The sequence below is a fragment of the Antechinus flavipes genome, chromosome 2 (genome assembly GCF_016432865.1).
Source record: "Antechinus flavipes isolate AdamAnt ecotype Samford, QLD, Australia chromosome 2, AdamAnt_v2, whole genome shotgun sequence".
NCBI lineage: Eukaryota > Metazoa > Chordata > Mammalia > Dasyuromorphia > Dasyuridae > Antechinus > Antechinus flavipes.
In genome coordinates this window covers 317387959-317408448 of record NC_067399.1, presented here as the reverse complement: position 1 = coordinate 317408448, position 20490 = coordinate 317387959, and the positions used below count along the sequence as shown (strand labels likewise).

Sequence of the window (20490 nt, the reverse complement as noted above, 5' to 3'; positions counted from 1 at the left end):
CTTACTGAAATTATTCATCAGAGCTGGGAGTAGAAGGGGTTATGGGAACTGAAATGAAGACAGCCCAGACATTTGGTACTTGCTCTTCTGGCCACGCAGAGGTCCTCAAACTTTTTAAGTAGGGGGCCAGTTCACTGTCCCTCACACTGTTGGAGGGCTGGACTATAGTAAAAACAAAAACTTTGTTTTGTGGGCCTTTAAATAAAGAAACTTCATAGCCCTGGGTGAGGGGGATAATCATCCTCAGCTGCCACATCTGGCCCATGGGCATAGTTTGAGGACCCCTGTGGTGGACTAGAGTGACTGAATTTTGACTCAGAAAAAGATTCAGATGCAGTTATTTACTAACTATCTGATCATCATTTCATCTCAAGCCCCAGTTTCCTTACTTATCATGGATACTTACACTATTTGCCTCACACACAAATAACATGTTGCCATATACATATGTTCATACATGTGTTGATATCATCCATGTTCTATGTTTTAGTAATCATAAAGCTTTGTATAAATATGAATTGTCTGGTCTTTGACAAATATGTTTGTGAGAAAGGCCAGACTTATCAGAGCCAGCCCACAGTTCTGGTCTTGATGAGTCCCAGATTATAGAGTCTTAATATATGGATGAAGATTCTCTTTTTTTGTCTTCTCATTCAACCAGATCTGCTTTCATTAATTGTATAATTTTCACATAAAAAATTACAAAGTTGATTGGAAGGATATTTTGTGCTGCTTGCTCTAAAGCAATTTGCGCTGATTGCCCCAGGGGCCAAAATTGCTAATTAGAATTGTGTATATGATATACATGTCTATTTGTGTACATGTATATTGTGAATATATATAGAAATATAAATACATGTAAACACACACACACGCTTAAATAATGTTTAAATTTGCTTAAAAGAATGGTGCTACTGAATAAGTGTTTTTCAAATGTCCAAATTATATGAGGAATAAGCACTGGAGTAACCTTTTAAGGGACAGCTGTGTTCCCTAGGCCATAAAATAAAGAGAGCTTTATTCTCTCTATTGAGAGCAGTGGTATTTGCAAACTTAGAATTAAAATGAAAATAATAAATGTAACAATTCAGAAATGCTCCAAACACTTTGAGCTTCATATAAAATCTTCAGTGTGTGTGTATGAACATGCATTTATTAAATGCCTACTCTGTATCAGGCATTGTACAAAGTGCTAAGAAAGGCAAAAAGTCACATCTAATCTCAGAATGGCTAATTATTTAACGTCAGATATATCTATAATATATCTGTGTGGTTTTTATTTGTATAATAGGAATTAAGCATACTGTTTTGTTTTGTTTTTAACATATCAATGTAAATTTTCTTTGATAATAGATGAGATATAGCTATAGTGTTGTTTTAGAGGACTGACTTCAGAACAAGGAAAAACAGGCAATGAGCTCTGCCTCTGATAGAGAACTTCCTTATTGGGAGTTCCCCAAATAGGTGAAATCACAGACCTAGACCTCTGCTCCCCAAAGGGATGATAGAATTTTCTATTATAGAGTTTACCCAGCTGTGTTTACTCAGATTAAGAAATACTTCTTAGATGTGTTTATTATGTTTCTAAATATGTCACAATTTGTTTACCCTGGTGAACTACAGAACAAATCTTTTTTACTTTAATTCGGTTCAATTAGTGGTTGAGACACTGAATGAATTAAGCTTTCGATACCAGTTAATTGTTTTTTACCTAAGTGACTCTGAGTTTACACACACACATACACACACACATATATATACCTCATTCTAATGGTGGATTTTTCTTTTTTCTTTTTAATTATTATAGCTTTTTATTTACAAAACATGCATGGGTAATCTTTCACCATTGATCCTTGCAAAACCTTCTGTTCCAACTTTTCCCTTCCTTCCTCTCATGCCCTCTCCTATGTGGCACGTAGTCTAATACATGTTAAATATGTAAAGAATATGTTAAATACAATATATGTATACATATGTATACAGTTATCTTGCTGCACAAGAAAAATTGGATCTAGAAAGTAAGTAAAAAAAACCTGAGAGGGAAAACAAAAATGCAAGCAATTAACAACTGAAAGAATGGAAATGCTATGTTGTGGTTAGTAGTGGATTTTTCAAAGAAATATATGTTTATTGTGTTTGGCCTTGTTCTCTCTATATATTTTTTAACAATTCAACTTTGGTTTAAGTGCACCTGCCATATGAAAATTGAAAAAGTCTATCTCTCTAAATATCTTTTTCCTCATTTTTAAAATGGTAGAATTAGATTAGATGATTTTCAAGGTCCTTTTGAGTTCTAAGATCCTATGAATCTTAGATTGCAGGATTGCATACAATTAGGATGCATCTCATAATTCCACTTGTCCACGACTTTTACACGAGAAATCTACAGCCAAAATCTTTTCAATAATAAACTCTCCCAATACATTTAAAATCAGATTTGACTTTCCCCATCAACTCCTGCCACCAATACTTAAAAATTCTTTAGGATTTGACATATTACAGAAATTGCTAGATACACACACATAAGCATAAGAACATGTAAATAGTTTTATTGTGGTTCCTGGTGTTGACTATTGAATTGTGGGGGCCTTGAATCTTTTTGCTTCAAGTTTTGTTACTGAGGACAACTGGGAAGTTTTAGTACAGTTGATAATATGATAAAAAGTAGATCTGTATCTATGACTGGCTCTTAAGTATTATGATCACCTCACGGGAGCCTTTCTAAAAGAAATAGTATTTTCTAAAGTATTTCATTATTAAATTATTCTGTCTACAACCTTACTTAGAGCATGATATTGCTGGAAGGAATCTTAGAAATCTAATTGTAGAATCTCAGATTTGGAAGAAACTTTCCAGGGCTCCTTCTAGATAATAGCCACTGAAATGAAATAGTTTGATTTTTCTCAGTGATAAAACTTAGAACAAAAAGAATTAGAGGTATTGAAAGTCAAGATATCAGCAAATGTCAGAAGCTACAGTACAATTGTTCATGTATCTGTGTGTGTGTGTGTGTGTGTGTGTGTGTGTGTGTGCAACATAAAATTGTAGACTTCTGTAATAAATCCTGAAGATTGTATGTGTATATTGAGTAATGCAAGATTGGGGAGGAGGAATCAAAGCCAATTTGGCCACCTAGTCTAATCTGTGGCCTGACAGAATTTCTTCTACTATGTCCCTAGTATTTATATGAAGATGGGAAATAAGAGGGAACCTACTACTTCCCACCCCCACGCACCCCTTGCCCGCAAGTGAAATGACTTACTGAGGGCCACATAGCTAGTAAGGATCTGAGGTCATATTACATGTCAGACCTTCCTGACGCTACACCTGGGGTTTATCCACTGTACCACATGGATGAATAATATGGGGATACAATTTGAGATTCTTACCTCAGGTAAAAAGCAAAACCCAAAACTATAGTGCTGCGTAGAATTTAATGCAGATGGGATCAGATTAGTGCAGGGATCCTTGAATTCTGAGCATTTTGTTTTAGACTCTCAGCCCCTCATTTTAGAGATGAGGTAACTTGGCCAGAGAGGGTACATTCTATCTTGGCAGACAGATTATAATTCAGACACAGTTGATTCCCACTTAAGTATTTTTTCCTACTAAATTATACTCTTTCTCACTTGACTTTCTAGATGAATCTTTCTCTTGTATCTGATCTAAAGTCCTTTTGTTATTAAGCTGATATGTATGGTGTGCATGCTATGTCCCCTGTGCTTGCTGCTGTGGAGAACACAAAGATGTATAAGACATGATCTCTACTCTCCCAGGCTTACATTCTAGTTAGGGGATGGAGAATTTTACACAAATAACTAAGTATATTACCATATACCAGGGCTTCTTAAAACTTTTTACTCATGACCCCTTTTCACTGGAGAAATGTTTATGTAAACCTGGGTATATAGATATATATATATATAAAACAGATATACAAATCCACATTTACTGATAATAAATCATAATTTCATGACCTCCACATTCAGTTATGAGACCCCATATAGCATCATGAATCACAGTTTAAAAAACTGGATCAAAAATACCATAGAGGCTAAGTGGCAATAGTTGACATTTAGATCAGGTGATCAGGACTAACTGCCTGGAGGAGATAGCATTTGAGATGAGTTTGAAAGAAAGCTTAGTAAGAAGAGATAATATTAGAAAAGTATTTCAAGAGTGTAGAACAGAATAAACAAAAGTAAAAGGACAAGGAAAGGTAAAATTAGAGAAGCATTTACTAGCATTTATCCTGTGCTAAGTAAGCGCTGGGATTTTTTTTTTTTTTTTTTTTTTTGCTGAGGCAATTGGGGTTACGTGACTTGCCCAGGGTCCCACAGCTAGGAAGGGTTAAGAGTCTGAGATCACATTTGAACTCAGGTCCTCCTGACTTCAGGGCTGGTATTCTATCTACTACACCAAATAGCTTCCCCTGGGAATTTTTTAATAGCAAAAATAGCCTGTTCAACCAAGGAGCTTCCATTTTAATGGGAAAATGGGCCTTGGTGAGGAGAGTGAATTGGAAACAGGGAGACCAATTAGGAGGGTGTTATAATAGGCTAATGGGTGTGAAGTCATAGAGTGAATGAGTAATACAAATGGAAAATGGGATATGCTTGGACTTTGTGAATGAAGAAGTGGCAGGATCAAGGACTAATTGGATATGTGGGGAACTAGAGAAAGAAACTAATCAAAAATGACTCCAGAGTTTTGACTCTTTGTTAAACATGGTATAAAGGACCATTATACCTTTAGGTGGAAAAGTAGGGTGGATGAAATGATGGTTTCAGTTGGAGATTTTGAGATGGGATGGACAGATGGAACCAGTCTGCAGGTAGTGGGAAATATGAAACAGAAATCCTTTGAATAGAGGTGATAGTTAAATTTAAATAAAGAGACGGGGTTTTTAAGAAGGGAAAGCATATAGAAAGAAGTCTAGGATGGGGCCTTGAATGAAAAAGTGGGAAGAGAAAGATGGGACAGATAAGAAGTAATCTGAAAGCTAAGAATAAGAACCAGAAAGGGAATAAGACCTTTTATGCTCTTGGCTTATGATGGTCCTGCTCAGAAACCCTCCACCCTGCAGATTATCATCTTTACTGAAATTCCTAGGTTTGCTTAGAATGCCAAGAGGTCAAGCATGTCTCATTCAGGCTCACACAGCCAGTGGATGTCAGGGTCTGGATTTGAACCCAGACCTTTCTGACCTTGAAGCCAGTTCTCTGTCTATTATGCCATAGTCTTGGCAGACTATCAGAATATTAGAAAAACACCTGAAATCCCTCTAAGCCAGAGTCGCTGCCCGGGATGACAGATGGCAGTGAGATAATGTCATAATGACTGTTCTCCTAGAAGAACACGATGAAATTTTTAAAAAGACAAAACGTCCTACATACTTCTAGACATTCAGGATATATCAAAGGAAAAAAGGAAGGGGAAATTTCAAGAAGGAAATTGGCCAATGGGGTCAAATTTCATATTACATGGGATTAAAGTGCGAGAGAATGATAAAGTAGAAATAGTGAGAAAGGAAAGAAAGGTTACAGTTGTTAGATGGAGTCTTGGACCTAGAGTTTGACTCCCTCCCCAGATTGGACAAGTCATATAACCTTCCAACTGTGTTACTTTTCTCATCTATAAAATGGGGATAATAATTGCACCTACTCATGGTTGTTGGGAAGAGAAGATGTGATAATTTTTGTAATTATCATATTACAAGCACTTTGTAAACTTTAAAGTGCTATAAATGTGCTGAGTATTGTTATGGTTGTTGTAGTTGTTACTGTGGAAATTAAGATTAAGGGAAAAGTTTAAATTATTTATTTTCTAGGATAAGGGAAATAATATAATTTTAGAATGAGTAGAAGTACCTGGAGAAGAAAATATTGAAATTACAAGAAAATTAGAAAAAAAAAATGATAGAACATGGTTCTAGAGGATGTAAAAGAAAATAATAGTTCGTATTTATATAATATTTTATATGCATGAATTTAATCAAGGAAATCGATCAAAGGGTATAGGTAACATGGTTAACTTTTGTTCCCCCTTTCTCTTCCTTTGACACAGGTAGAAAGGAAGAAGATGAGTAAAGATAGGAATAAATTTTCAAGTGGAGAAAAGTAATAGGAACTTGTATGAAAAATGCTTAATCTATTCAATGAAGTCAGTGACAAGTTCCTCCAAAAAGAGTAGATCAGTAGTAATTGGGATTGGAGACAAGGTTAGAAAAGGCATTCAATATTGCAGGAAATGTGGGAAAACTGGGATACTAATACATTGTTGGTGGAGTTGTCAACTGAACAACCATTCTGGAGAGCAATTTGGAACTATGCCCAAAAAGCTATCAAATTGTGTATACCCAATGATCCAGTAGTATCTCTACTTGGTCTGTATCCCAAAAAGATCATAAAAAAGATCCACATGTGCAAAAATGTTTGTAGCAGTCCTTTTTATAGTGACAAGAAACTGGAAAGTGAGTGGATGCCCATTAGTTGGAGAAGAGTTGAATAAGCTATGGTATATAAATGTAATGAAATATTATTGTTCTATAAAAAACAGTCCATCAGCAGGATGATTTCAGAAAGGCCTGGAGAGTTACATAAGCTGATGTTAGTTAGATGAAGTGAATAAAACCAAGAGAACATTGTACACAGCAACAAGATTCCATTCCAAAGCAAACACTGGATTCCATTGTGACCTCTGAACTTGTGTGATCATTATTATCTTTAAGTCTTTTTATTTTCATGGAAATAACACAAATTTTAAATTGCAAAGGTTTGAGAGATTATTTTCCATTCAATGTCCTGACTTTCAGCTTAAAATAGAAAACATGACCTTGCCCTTGTTGTAAAAAAATTTCCAACCACAGAATCATATAGTTAGCCTCTTTTATGAAAGGGTTCATAGGAACTATCTTAGGAAATAGCAAACCACTCCAGTGTCTTTGCCAAGAAAACCTCAAATGGGGTCATGAAGAATCGAACCTGACTGAAACAAAACTGAATGACAGCAGCCACAATAACAGAATCTTAGAACTCAAATGAACTCAGAGTGATGAAGTGATTTTCTTAAGGCCACTAAAATCAGCCAGAAGCAAAGCTGGAATAAAAAGCCAGGCTTTCTTATTCCCCCTGTATGTGATTATAAGCTATATAGCTTCTTTTTTCTCTGCCTGTCCTGTGTGTCTCTAAGCAAGTCACTTAATCCTGATTTCCTCGGGGATAAAGGGGACAAACTAAGTATAATATTGCATTTTATCTAGAGTTTATTGAATGTATTGAGTAGGGAAGTAACATCATCTGACCTGTACTTTAGGGAAATAACTTTGGTACTCTTTGGAAGATGGTTTCAAGAGGAAGAGACTTAAGTCTGGGAGACCAATTAGGAGGTTATTATAATAGTCTACACAGGATGTGATCAATGGTACTGAATTAGGGTACTGGTTTTGTGAATGGAGAGGAGACAGATGTGAGAAACATGGATATGGCAAGACTTGACAGTGAATTAGAAATGTGGAGTAAATGAAAGTGAGAAATCTAGGATAATACCAATATTGTGAAATTGGATGATGGGAAAGATAATGTTGTTCCCTGAGCAGAAATGGGGAAGTTCAGAAAAAGGAGGTTAATTTTTTTTTTTTTTTTTGTGGGAGGGAAGTATTAGTGAATGCTGTTTTGAATATGTAAAGATTCAGATGCCTATGGAAGATCCAACTGGAAATGTCTATTAGGGAGTTGGTGGTGTGGGAATGGAATTCAGGAAAAATAGTAGGACTAGCTAAATAGATCTGGGAACTGTTCACACAGAGATGATAATTGAACCCATGAGATAGGATGAGACCACCAAATGTTAGCAGAGAAAAAGAGAAGAGGGCCCAGGAGAGTGTATTGGAGAACACTTTAGTAGGTATGACATGGATCATAAGCCAAAAAAGCAGAAAAAGAACAGTTATCAAAAAGGAAGGTGGAGGAGGTCAAGTAAAATGGGAGCAGTGTCACAAAAATATAGGTAAGAGAGATTATCTAAGAAAGTGAGAGTAGAAAGGCTAATCCATCAGTATTAAAGGCTGCAAAGGTAAGGAAAGATAAGAAAGGAGAAAAGGCCATTAAATTTGTCAAAGAAGAGATCACTGGTAACTTTTAAGGGAGCGGTTTTAGTTGAATGAGGCATCAAGAATGAAACCTGGAAGCTGGAAACTTGGGAGACCAGATAGATTGTAATAACTTTAATGGAATTTGAGGAGCTGGGAAGAGGGATGAGTTTGGGGAAAAATAATTTAATTGCAGCCCAGTCATGCTTGTTCATTTGATGCTGGTCACATTTGATTACCAAAAAATGAAATATATGTGTGTTTATTGGGGAGGTGTTAATTAGATTATAATATAATATATATTATATTACACTATGTAGTATATAATGCTAATTAGATTATAATCACCCTGAGGATTTGCACCCAATGCAACCTTAGGAGTGCAGAGGTAGAAGGGGCTAGGATAGAAGACTGGAACTGATGCTAAGTGAAATGAGCAAAACCAGGAGATCATTATATACCTCAACAACGATACTGTTTGAGGATGTATTCTGATGGAAGTGGATCTCTTCAATAAAGAGAGCTAATTCAGTTTCAATTGATCAAGGATGGACAGAAGCAGCTACACTCAAAGAAAGAACACTGGGAAATGAATATAAACTGCTCGCATTTCTATTTTTCTTCTCGGGTTATTTATACCTTCTGAATCCAATTCTCCCTGTGCAACAAGAGAACTGTTTGGTTCTGCACACATATATTGTATCTAGGATATACTGTAACCTACTTAACATATATAGGACTGTTTGCCATCTAGGGGAGGGGGTGGAAGGAGGGAGGGGAAAAATCGGAACAGAAGTGAATGCAAGGGATAATGCTGTAAAAAATTACCCTGGCATGGGTTCTGTCAATAAAAAGTAAAAAAAAAAAAAATAGAATAGAAGACTGGCATAATTTTGTAAGCATTAAATTAACTATTAACTGACAATCTACTACATGTTATAAGAATATAAAAGATAGTCCTTGCCCTCAAGAAGCCTACATCCTAATAGGACAAGGTAATACATAAAAAAATGGGAAGATGGCTAGCTTGGGGTCATTGGGAAAAGTCAGAATAGTTCATAAGGAAAGCAACTGAGTGGAAATAAGGAGAGAGTAGTGACTAGCAGTATGACTACCTTCTGCTCAGTTTTATCAACATCCCTTGGGATCATGTTAAGATTTCCTTAGGATTGTTCCACAGCTCTCACTTTGGAGACTCCTCTCCTGGAGACTAGGATCCTCTTTTGGATAAACTGATTTTAATCTTTTCTGTCCTCCATGTAGATGGGGCCTAAATATCAAGGAATACATTTTTATAAATACTGATTCTGTTCATGCCTTCCTGACATGCATCCGTGTGTTATTAGAATCCGAAAAAAAAAATCAGTAAGCATAAAATTTATTTGAAGACACACATGGAATTTAACATTTAAGCTTGTGCCTAGTCTCTATTTATAATTTATAGCAAATGCAAAAAATAAAGTGGAAAATTGGAAATGAGAGTAATTGAGGCTATATTTATTTATCTTTTTTTCATTAAAAAAAATTGTAAATAATGAAGCCATCCTCCTTCCCCTCATTGAAAAGATTTAAGTTCTTAGACAGCAGAGACTGTGTTATCTTCACTCAGATGTTGATGGATGATGGTGTGAAATTATATGTTCAGCCAAGTCAAATGTGGTTTTCAATAATTGGCACCTGGGGCCAAAGAACTTCCCCTTTCTCTTTTAGCTCAGATACAGGTAACAGCTCAATCCAGAGAGGGTGTTACTCTCCAAACTTGACTGTCTTTGTGTTTATTTGAACTCCAAAGTCTCTACTTTCATTCTACCTAGTGAGCCCCAGTCTTACTAACCATATCAAAGTTGAATCTGTTGAGGTGTGAGAAATGAAGGTGAGAGATATCCAGACAGCAATGGGGTTCCCCGGAAGTGTCACAGGCTTTGCTAAAGAATTCACAATCCCAAAAGGCAAGGTTTGTGGCAAAAATGGGTTTGTTTATTACACTAAGAAATAACTTCCTCAGTGGGCTAAATCTTGAAAGGATTTTTAGCAAAAGTTTGGAGTTTTAGCCTTTGATTATATTGGGTTTTTGTGTCCCAGAGTTAGGGAACAATCTCCAGATGAATTTGAGGGACTAATTTTCAGCTCAATAAAGGGTGATGATTATTCCCCAGTCCAAGATCTCCAATTGAATTGTAGGTAGAGATTACCATCTTGGAGTTTCCTCTATGAATAGGAGGTTGGGGCCCTCTCAAAGGTTGGGAGGGATTGAGTTTTTGGGGTTTCTCTACCTCCCCCAAAGATCTTTACATCAAATCAATCAAATACTTAACAAACATTTATTTCTATATGTGCTATATATGTACTAGATGTTGACAATACAAATTCAGTGTCTGAAACTACTCCTACTGGTAAGCAGAAGGCACAGAAAGTAATTTCTCCAGATTATGGAAACTAATTTGAGATAATCAAATTCCAAATGCCATTGGAAGCAATGGCATGTTCATAAATATTTAAACAAACCAGTACATATCTATATATATCTATATAGATATATATATATATATATATAGTGTGTGTGTGTGTGTGTGTGTGTGTGTGTGTGTGTGTTGGTGTATATGTCTGTTGTGGGTACACAATAGACTTTTCATGTTAATCTGGATTAACATTTTCTTTATTACTTTCTGAAATGGAACAAAAATAATAAATAAATCCCTGCTTTGTAACATTGCTAGTTTCCAAGGTATAAATGCTCATTCTGAAACATTTAACAATCAGCACTCCATGATAAGAATTTGTCCCAAAACATTCCTAGTTGGAAGTGATCAGAAAGAACTGATAGATTAAAGAAATTGACCAATGTTTTACTAAAATCTGGATAAGTGATATCTATAGCATCCCCCTGATTTACATCTAGCAATGATAACTTGCGTTATTGATTTTTATGGAAACCTCAATCAGAGATGTCTCACACACAGCAATGAAGAGATTTTTGTCACCATTTTCGGGGGTAAGGGTAAGGAGAAGAAGGAATAAAACATGGTTTCATTAGTATGGGGAACTTCTAATTAAAAAAACTCCTTTTACCAATGAAAATTGGCATGTGCTTTGCCATTTCTAGACAATAGAGAGTTACCTTGGTCACCTTGAGAGGTTGTGACTTATCCAGGCTCCAAGAAATGTGTCTTTCATAGTTAAGACTTTAAACCAGGTCTTCCTGATTCTTCTTCCATTTCTTGCCTCTCATCAGCACATAGTAGCCAAAAATTACCTTTGAATTCTGACACGTGGTCCATCACGCCGCATCATATCACTGTAAAGTTTTGATGTAATTGCCCCAAAATAAAAGGATAGCATGTCCTTTAGGAGACTAGAAACTCATCCTGTCTCCAAATGCTCCTGAAGTCTTTAAAGGCAAAGTAAAGCCCTAGAACAAAAGAATCTATTATTTATTATTCTATTGGGATTTGGAAGCCTGCTTCAATCCTACTTCCTGGTTTCTGCCCTAAAATCATCAATAACCTTTAACTATACAGAAAGAAGGTTTAAGATTACTTTTCATTTTGGTTTTATGTGTCTAAATCAAGATGATTATGATTAGGAAACACTGAAAAGTCGTAGCCCATGTGGAGACCACACTAGAGGCTTATCCCATTAGGAAGAAAAGGATGTTGTCACTGTTTATGTTTGCAAGTATATGTTGTACATTAGTAAATGTGAGCGGGAGGTGGGTTGTAGTTGATGGAGACAATAGCGTATGTTGGAAATAAGGCTGGATTTGGTGTCAAGTGATCTGGGATTTGAATACTAGCTCTGTCACTTATTTCCTGTATAAACTCAGATGAGTTATTCAACCTTTGGGTCTCAATTTTCTCATCTATGAAATGAGAGGGTTTGAGTAGATGACCTATCAGGTACTTTCAAGCTTAAATTTATAATCCTAAAATTGTTTTCTATTGAAGTACTAGTTCTTGCTTTTTTCCTTCAGGCGGTGAAATTAGTTTTCACCAGTTTGGGGTCTTAACTTGTATTCTTTAAGACACTTAGAAAACAGCTTTATTCTTCCCTGATAGCCCCTCAGATGCTTCAAGGACCCAGGGTAAGCCATCTCATGCCATCTATGATTGACATAAATGGAGAGCTCTTTGCAGTTGTCTAATTAATACTTATAATAAATGATATGAATTATTACAAAAATGGTAATTACTAATGTTAATAAAAATCAAAGTTTAGAAAAAGAAAAAAAATCAAGGTTTAGGTAGCATAAATAGAATTTAGCATCACTTTATCCTTACTTAGAAATAAGGACACAGGAACTATGTGATTGCTATAGAGATGATACAGTGGATAGAATGCCAGGCTTGGAGTTAGTTCACATGTGACCTCAGAAACTTATGAACTGTGTGATCTTGGGCAAGTCATTTAACCTCTTTTTGCTTCAGTTTTTTCATCTGTAAAATGGGTTAAGGGTGGCTACCTGGAAGAATTTTTGTGAGGATCAAATGAAAAAATAATTGTAAAGCACTTAGCACAATCTATATGTAAATGTTGGCAATTATTACTACACAGTTCAAACTACAGCTTCCTTTCTGAAAGAGTGATAGACGTGAGTGAGGTAGCTAGCCTTTCCTAGTTTTTACTTACATTTCATTTTCAAATGATTTTTTCTTTAATTCTTACTAACTTAAATAACTTTTTTTAAAGTTTGTAAAAAACAAACTTTTACAAAGTATTAATATCTTGCCACATAACTAAATTATCTTCTAATCACTGTTAATGAGAGTGATATGATCTCTTTACAGGTCGGTATTGCCTTAGGATTCTTGATTCCTCCTATTTTGATACCCAACATTGAGGAAGAGGAAGAACTTACTTATCACATCAGCATTATGTTCTACATGACTGGAGCTGTGGCCTCCCTGCTCTTCATCCTGGTCATCTTCAGTAAGTATATGAGGACTAATGTAGCAGGAGTTGGTCCAAAAGACCATCTGAGGTTACGGAACTGTCTTTAGGGAGTGTTGTGAGCTTAGTTTCCACAGTGTCATAACCTGGATCTCAGATCCTCTTGGAAGAGATTGCTCAATTTACTCAGGAAGCATTGATAACAAGATGACAATAGCACAGCATTTATTAAGCATCTGCTATATGCCAGGAATAATGTGGACTTGACCTTAAGACTCATAAGCCCTACTTGTTTAACTTATATTGGATTACTTGCTGTCTATTGAGATGGGGTAAGAGGAGGGAGGACGAAAAATTTGGAACACAAGGTTTTGCAAAGGTGAATGTTGAAAACTATCTTTGGATATATTTGAAAAAATAAAATCAAAGGTCCTGTTTGATTAATGTCAAATACTGGAATGGTTTGCTAGGGAATGGTATCTATCTTCTTACTTCAATTTTGTCTCAATTTCCCTTTGGAATGGAAAACAGTCCTCCCATTCTTATTAGCACTAAGTTTAGAAGTATTGGTTTGGCCTTGCACATTATTAATAAGCTTTTAGTAAATGCTTATTGATACTAGGATTTGGGTCACAGACTTCTCAGGCTCCTACTAATGATCAAGTTTCATTTAAATTCTGTTCTTATAAATGTGTCTCTTTCTCTTGAGTGTCAGTGGAGTCTTTGGTAGTGGGGACAGATTTAAGAAGTTCTCATAGCAAGGAAATTTTATTTCATAGGATGATAATAGATCAAAACTTAAAGGGAACTTGAAAAGTTATCCAGATAAGAGATGTCAAACTTGTGGCTTGATGGATATTTTGGGGATTGGAGGAGGAGAAAGAGATCCTTCTGAGCTAGTGAACCCCGTGGTTGTTCACAGCAATCTGTTCACAAATTGGTGATTGTGCATATTTTTATCTGGTGAATGGAAAGCAAAATTAGGGCAAAAAAAGCAAGTGCCAGATTATCAATGTCAAATTTCCAGGAAGTTATTTTCAGATTGTGACATTTTCAGTAAATACCGGTTGTCAACAATTACTGACTTTTCTGAGTTTTTCTTTTGTTTTGTTTGTTTTTATTAAGGGCTGGTGAAAATGGTTAAATAAAGAGTTTAGAAATCTAAACAGGATTCTGATTTGTAATCTCTTTTTCTTTTATAATAGCTTTCTATTTTCAAAATACATGTAAAGATAGTTTTCAACATTCACCCTTGCAAAACCTTGTGTTCCAAATTCTTCTCTTTCCTTTCCTCCTCCCCTCTTCCCCTAGATAGCAAGTAATCCAATATAGGTTAAACATTTACAATTCTTCTAAATATATTTCCATATTTATAATTTTGCCCAAAAAAAAATCAGATAAAAGGGGGGGGGGGGCGGAAAATGAGAAAGAAAGAAGCAACAAGCAAACAACAACAACAACAAAAGTGAAGAACATTGTGATCCACATTCAGTCCCCATAGTCCTCTTTCTGGTTGCAGATGGTTTGTTTTTTATAAACTTTTAAAAAAGTTATTTAAGTTAATAAGAATTAAAGAAAAAAATCATCTGAAAATGAAATGTAAGTAAAAACTAAGAAAGGCTAGCCACCTCACTCAAGTCTATCACGCTATCTCTCCACATCACAAATCTATTAGAACTGGCCTGAATCAACTCATTATTGAAAAAAGCCACGTCCATCAGAACTGATCATTGTATGATCTTTTTTATTATTATTATTATAGCTTTTTATTGACAGAACATATGCATGGGTAGTTTTTCAACATTGTCCCTTGCAATCACTTCTGTTCCGACTTTTCCCTTCCTTCCCTCTACCTCCTGCCCTAGATGGCAGGCAAGCACATACATGTTAAACAGATCATTGTATAATCTTGTTACTATGTACAATGTCCTCTTGGTTCTACTCACTTCACTCAGCATCAGTTCATGTAAGTCTCCAGGCCTCTGTGAAATCATCCTGCTGATCGTTTCTTATAGAATAATAATATTCCATAACAGTCATATGCCATAACTTATTCAGCCATTTCCCAATTAATGGACATTCACTCAGTTTCCAGCTACTTACCACTACAAAAAGGGGGGCTTGATTTGTAATCCCTGAAAACTTATTGCTCCTTGATCTTATAGAGAGATGTCATTTTGCCCTGTATTCATTCCTATACTCAAAGGGGAAGTGTGTTGGACCATACAGTGCTTGGGTGGGTAGAGAATTAGCTGAGACTTTTCCTGGAGAGTGAGAAGCTTGAACTTTGAAGTCAGGATTTCTGAGTATTTTCTGGGTGAAAGGTCTGCTCTGATCTTCTAAAAGAGAGGACATTATTGTTTTCCAGGGTTTCCTCTTACTCTAGATAAACTTTAGAGATAATTCAGGCCTATACATGGGAGTTGAGAGGAAGGGATGTTAATGATTTTGATCGAGAAGAGTCACATTTAAATTGTTTATACCATAAAAACATTACATTCTCATTGAATAAATTAAGCCAAAGAACTTCTGACTTTTTAAAAAAGCAAATTAGATTTGTGGCTTGACTGGGTTGAAAAGCTAGACCTGATTAATAAATTCAGTCAGTGTGCCACTGTTTTGGTTTGGTTTTGGTGAAGTGAAGAAAGAGTGGTAGAGATTAGATAGATAAGATAGACCTAGCTAGTGCTAGACAATGGGCTGTGCAGATGAAATCGAATGGGGCAGTGCCAATCTTTGAGGAGATTACCTTTAGAAATGAGCTTTGGAGATGTGAAGGGTACAGGGACTAGAATGGTTAGAAAATTGCTGGAATGGTTGGGCTGAAGAAGGAAGAAATAGATGCTGAATTGTCTTGCATTCACCCCCATCCTTTTGTGTCAGAAGATGAGCATTTAGATTCTTCATTAAAATTCCTTTTAGACCCTTTTTGAAATATGGGTTTAAAATCAACTTGACAAATGTCAAGTACTCTTGCTTTTATTTTCTTTGTTCTTACATAGGTAGCTAGGTTGTATAGTGGTTAGAGTGCTAGACTGTGAATCAGGAAAACTTGAATTAAATCCTGCCTAAGATTCTTTTTTTTTTTTTTAATTTAAATTTAAATTTTATTTTATTTAATAATAACTTTGTATTGACAGAATCCATGCCAGGGTAATTTTTTACAACATTATTCCTTGCACTCGCTTATATTTCGATTTTTTTCCCCTCCCTCCTTCCACTCCCCCCCCCCCCCCCAGCCCCACAAGATCTGCCTGAGAGTCTTACAAATTATATGATCCTGGGCAAAGTCACTTTAACCTCAGTGTACCTCAGTTTCCTAATCTGCAAAATAGGGAAGATAATAACATCTACTACACAGGGTAATTGTGGTGATAAAATGAGAAAATACTTGAAAAACACTTTGCATACCTTAGAGTGTTGTATAAATGCGTGTTGCTGTGGTTATTATCATTATACATTTTAGTTTTGGAATTTTGCAATTTCCTCATGGGTTTCTGCTGTGTTATTTCATTGCTTATTATTGGGATTCTCAGTTCTCCAAACTGTTGCATCCATACTTGAGGGATCATGCCCTTCTGTAAACTTTGATGAATAATTAACTATAGAGAACATTTTTTAAGCCAAAAACAATGAGAAGGAGCTACAGGGAATAGGCTATTGGGAATCCTTCCAGTATTAAACTTAATGCTCATTCTGTTCCTTAGATGAGGCAACTCTTGTTAGTGTGCCAATTTCAGCTTCCACAAAATGGTGTGCCTTTGAGGAATCAATTTTCTTCCTGGAGCAATCAATTTATAAAGTGACTATATATAAATATGTATGATATAAATAATAAACTATATTTAAATGAATACATTTATTAAGTAAATCAGATATTTGTTAAGCCAATATAACATATAATAGACTGCTGAACTCTGAGAATATGAAAGTTGAAAATGATATAGTCTTTGTCCTGTAGGAACTTACAATCTTCTGAAGAAAGCATGACATGCATACATATAAGTATCATATAAGGTATAAGGGTGAAATAGAGAGCTAAAGTCCTATAAGAATATTTGATAAGAGGTAAGTGGCTTCCCATTGAGAAAATCATCAGGGATAGTTTCATGTAGGGAGTACTTGAATTAAAAAAAAAAAAAAAGGATGGATTTTAATAGAGATGTGAGAGAATATAGGTATAAGAGGGAAAGTTTAGGACATGATTAGGAAGTAGGCGGTGTGGTCCTTGATTGTCAGAATGTATATAGAGAGTGAAAAAGAGTAGGATAAAATAAGACACAAGAGAGGTTGGAGGATAGATTATGGAGGGTCATAAATATTAAGTTAAAGAGCTTGTCTTTAATTTATAGCTGCTGAATATTATATGCAGGTTACTAACTTGTTCATATCTTTCTTCTTTTTTTCAAGTTTTCAAGGAAAAGCCCAAATATCCTCCAAGCCAAGCCCAGTACTTGAGCTATACGATGGAAACACAGAGAGCTTCTTATTTTGAATCCATTGCCCGGCTGATGAAGAACTCAAATTTTGTGCTACTCCTTGTTAGCTATGGTAAGGTTTAAAGACAATCATGCAATCGACATCTTCTACCCAATCAAACTCCTGCTAGTTGTTGTCAGTAAACCTCCAGGTCACTTCCCCTTTTTCCTCAAAGAATGAAATACATGGGTCACAATATTTTTCTCATTCCCAACTCCTGCCTTTGCACTAGGGATCCTCCTTCAAATATACCAACCTCACATTGCCTCAAACTACTTATTTCCTATGAGGTTCTCCTCTATTCCACCTCAGCCACATACAAAGATGTCTTATCCTTCTCTTGCCATCAGGTACCAGGGCACCGCCTCCCTGGTCACATACTCTGAAATTCCCTTATCCAATCTCTTTGTCTTTTTTTCCCTTTGCTTCCCGTACTAAAACCTGACCTTTGTCTACACCATGACCACGTAACTGCTACATCTCTCAGTTCTTATCACTTCTTCATGAACAACATTTTCCTCCTTTCCTCCTTCCCCATCCTGATCTCTTGGTGAGCTAGTTCAACTCTATTATGTCTTCGCTAGAGTCCCTCACCCCCTTATCATATTGTCAATATGTTCCTTGTGCCCTGACAAGCTGAGAGTACTCCCATGATTCACTGCCTTCCCTGCTCCACACATGCTGCTGAATGAAGGTAGAAAAAACTAATTTAACTGGCTCCCCCATAGATTTATGTTACCTAATCTCAACCTTAACTCATTGTCTAACTCACTGCAGAGGTTCTTCCAGACTTTTTCATTCCTCCTCAAACATCTCTCCTTCTAACTCTCAGATTAGAAATTTCCTTCATATTTTACTCAAAAAAATTGAGGCCATTTTTTGAGAGCTACCTCTTGTCTCCTATTAATCATTCAAAAGCCTTCTACCACTATCTTCTCCTTCACTCTTGTCTTGCACAATGAAGTGGCCCTACTGCTGACCAAGTCAAACCCTTCCTCTTGTGTGAGTGATCCCATTCCATCCTGCCTCTTCCAACAGATTTCCTTGTCTGTCATCCCCTCTCTCCCCCCACTTATGTTCATTCTCCTCCTGTCTACTGGTTACTTCCATGTTGCCCATGACTCTCCTATTCTCAAAAAAATCCTCCTTTGATCCTTCCCTCCCCCTCTCCCAAACTTCTACAGGCCAATTCTTTCCTTAACTTTCCTCTTGCTCTTCTTTCTCTCCAATGTTTGACTTCCTACTTTATCATTCAATCAAAATCTCTCTCTCTCTCTCAAATTGTCAATGATCTCTTAAGGGCCAGATTCAATACCCTTTTCTTCTCATATTGTTGATCACCTCTTCTCCTTGACACTTTCTTCTTTCTAGGTTTTTATGATGCTTCAGTCTCCTATTTTTCCTCTTCTAACCACTACTTAGTCTCCTCAGTAATAGTAATAACTATTAGACAACAGGGCATAGGATATAGAGTCAGGAAAACCTGAGTTCAAATTCTATTGCTGGATACATGGCTGAATAACCATGGTCAAATCTTTAAGTGAGACTAGGTAAGACTATTATAGATGAGAAAAGAACCATTGGAGGGAGTTTCCACGGAGGGAGTTCCCTCAAACTATACATTTATAAATCCCAATCTCTTTACCCCTACTTCTCCCCCACCTCCCCTAGCTGACATTTATTTAGTGTTCTAAGATTTGAAAGATGCTTTTGAGAAGTTACCTCATTTTGATGAAACTGACAATGTTGACATCCTTACTCCATCCCACCCCCACCCCGAGTCCTTTCTATTTTATTATATGTATAGCAGCAACAATTGGCCTATACCTCTGAGCTCAAGTATAAACGATGACTTTTTGAGGGTTCAACTCTTTGTATAGGAATAAAAGATGCATAGCTCCTTTGATGATTGGTGATTAAACCTAAGGCTTTGGGTTACTTAATCTCACATTCTACTAACTCTTTGGGGCAGCTAGATGAAGCAGTAGCTAGTGCTTGGGGCTTGGGGACAGAGAGATCTGAATTCAAATCCAACCTTAGACATTTATTAGCAGTTTTCTCAGCTATAAAAGGGGGAAAAGCACCTTGCAGAGCTGTTGTAAGAATCAAATAACATAAAATTACAAAGTATTTAGTACAGTGACTATATAAGGTACTTAATAAATTATTGACAGCTATGTGGCAGAGTGGATAGAGGGCCAAGCCTAGAGTAATGAAGTCTCATCTTCCTGAGTTCAAATATGATCTTGGATACTTACTAGCTGTGTGACCCTAGGCAAGTCACTTCACTCTGCTTGCTTCAGTTTCCTTATCAGTAAAGTGAGCTGGAGAGGGAAATGGCAAACCACTCCAGTATCTCTGCCAAGAAAACCCAAAATAGGGTCACAAAGGGAGCTAAACAACTGAACAATAACAATCATAAATGCTTGTTTCATCCCTTACCTAACTTAAGACTTTCTTTCCGTTCTTGCTATGGCTATTGTCAGCTTATATTGCTTATATTTTTACTTATTTCTGATCTATTACTTGTCTACTGGATTAGAGAAGGACTCTTCTAAATCCCCTACTTGTTAGTATAATTGCTCTCCCATTTTCATGTATATGCTTATCTGTTAACACCTCATATCCTTCATCCAATCCTCATTCTTGAGAAGGTAATTTCCTTTTTAGGAATTTAAAATTTAGGAATTTAAAATTCCTTTTCAATTTCTACCCTGATTTTCTTTAGGGAAGAAAACATCTATTTGTTTGTTTTGAAACACTCAGTGCCTATCTCTTGTGCCTTATCCATAGCAGATGCTTAATTAAAGTAGCATTGGATTGGATGATCATGAATCATTTAGTCAGGACTTTTTCTTCTCCAGGATAGAATGTGAAATACTTCTGGAGATAGCTAGCTGCCTATTACAGCACTTTAAAAAATAGAAAGGGAAGGGGCAGCTAAGATGGCACAGTGGGTAGAGCACCAACCATGGATTCAGGAAGACCTGAGTTCAAATGTGATCTCAGATACTTTACACTACCTACCTGTGTGA

At 36.2% G+C, this 20490-nt stretch overlaps 1 protein-coding gene across 1 annotated transcript in view; it reads left to right on the top strand.

Moving 5' to 3' along the window:
• FLVCR2 (FLVCR heme transporter 2) overlaps window positions 1–20490 on the top strand; it is a 74977-nt gene that overhangs the window by 30934 nt on the left and 23553 nt on the right. Inside the window, exons 2-3 of the mRNA XM_051977573.1 lie at window positions 12874–13015; window positions 17387–17527. Coding sequence (XP_051833533.1) covers window positions 12874–13015; window positions 17387–17527 — 283 coding nt within the window. The remainder of the gene's footprint in view (window positions 1–12873; window positions 13016–17386; window positions 17528–20490) is intronic.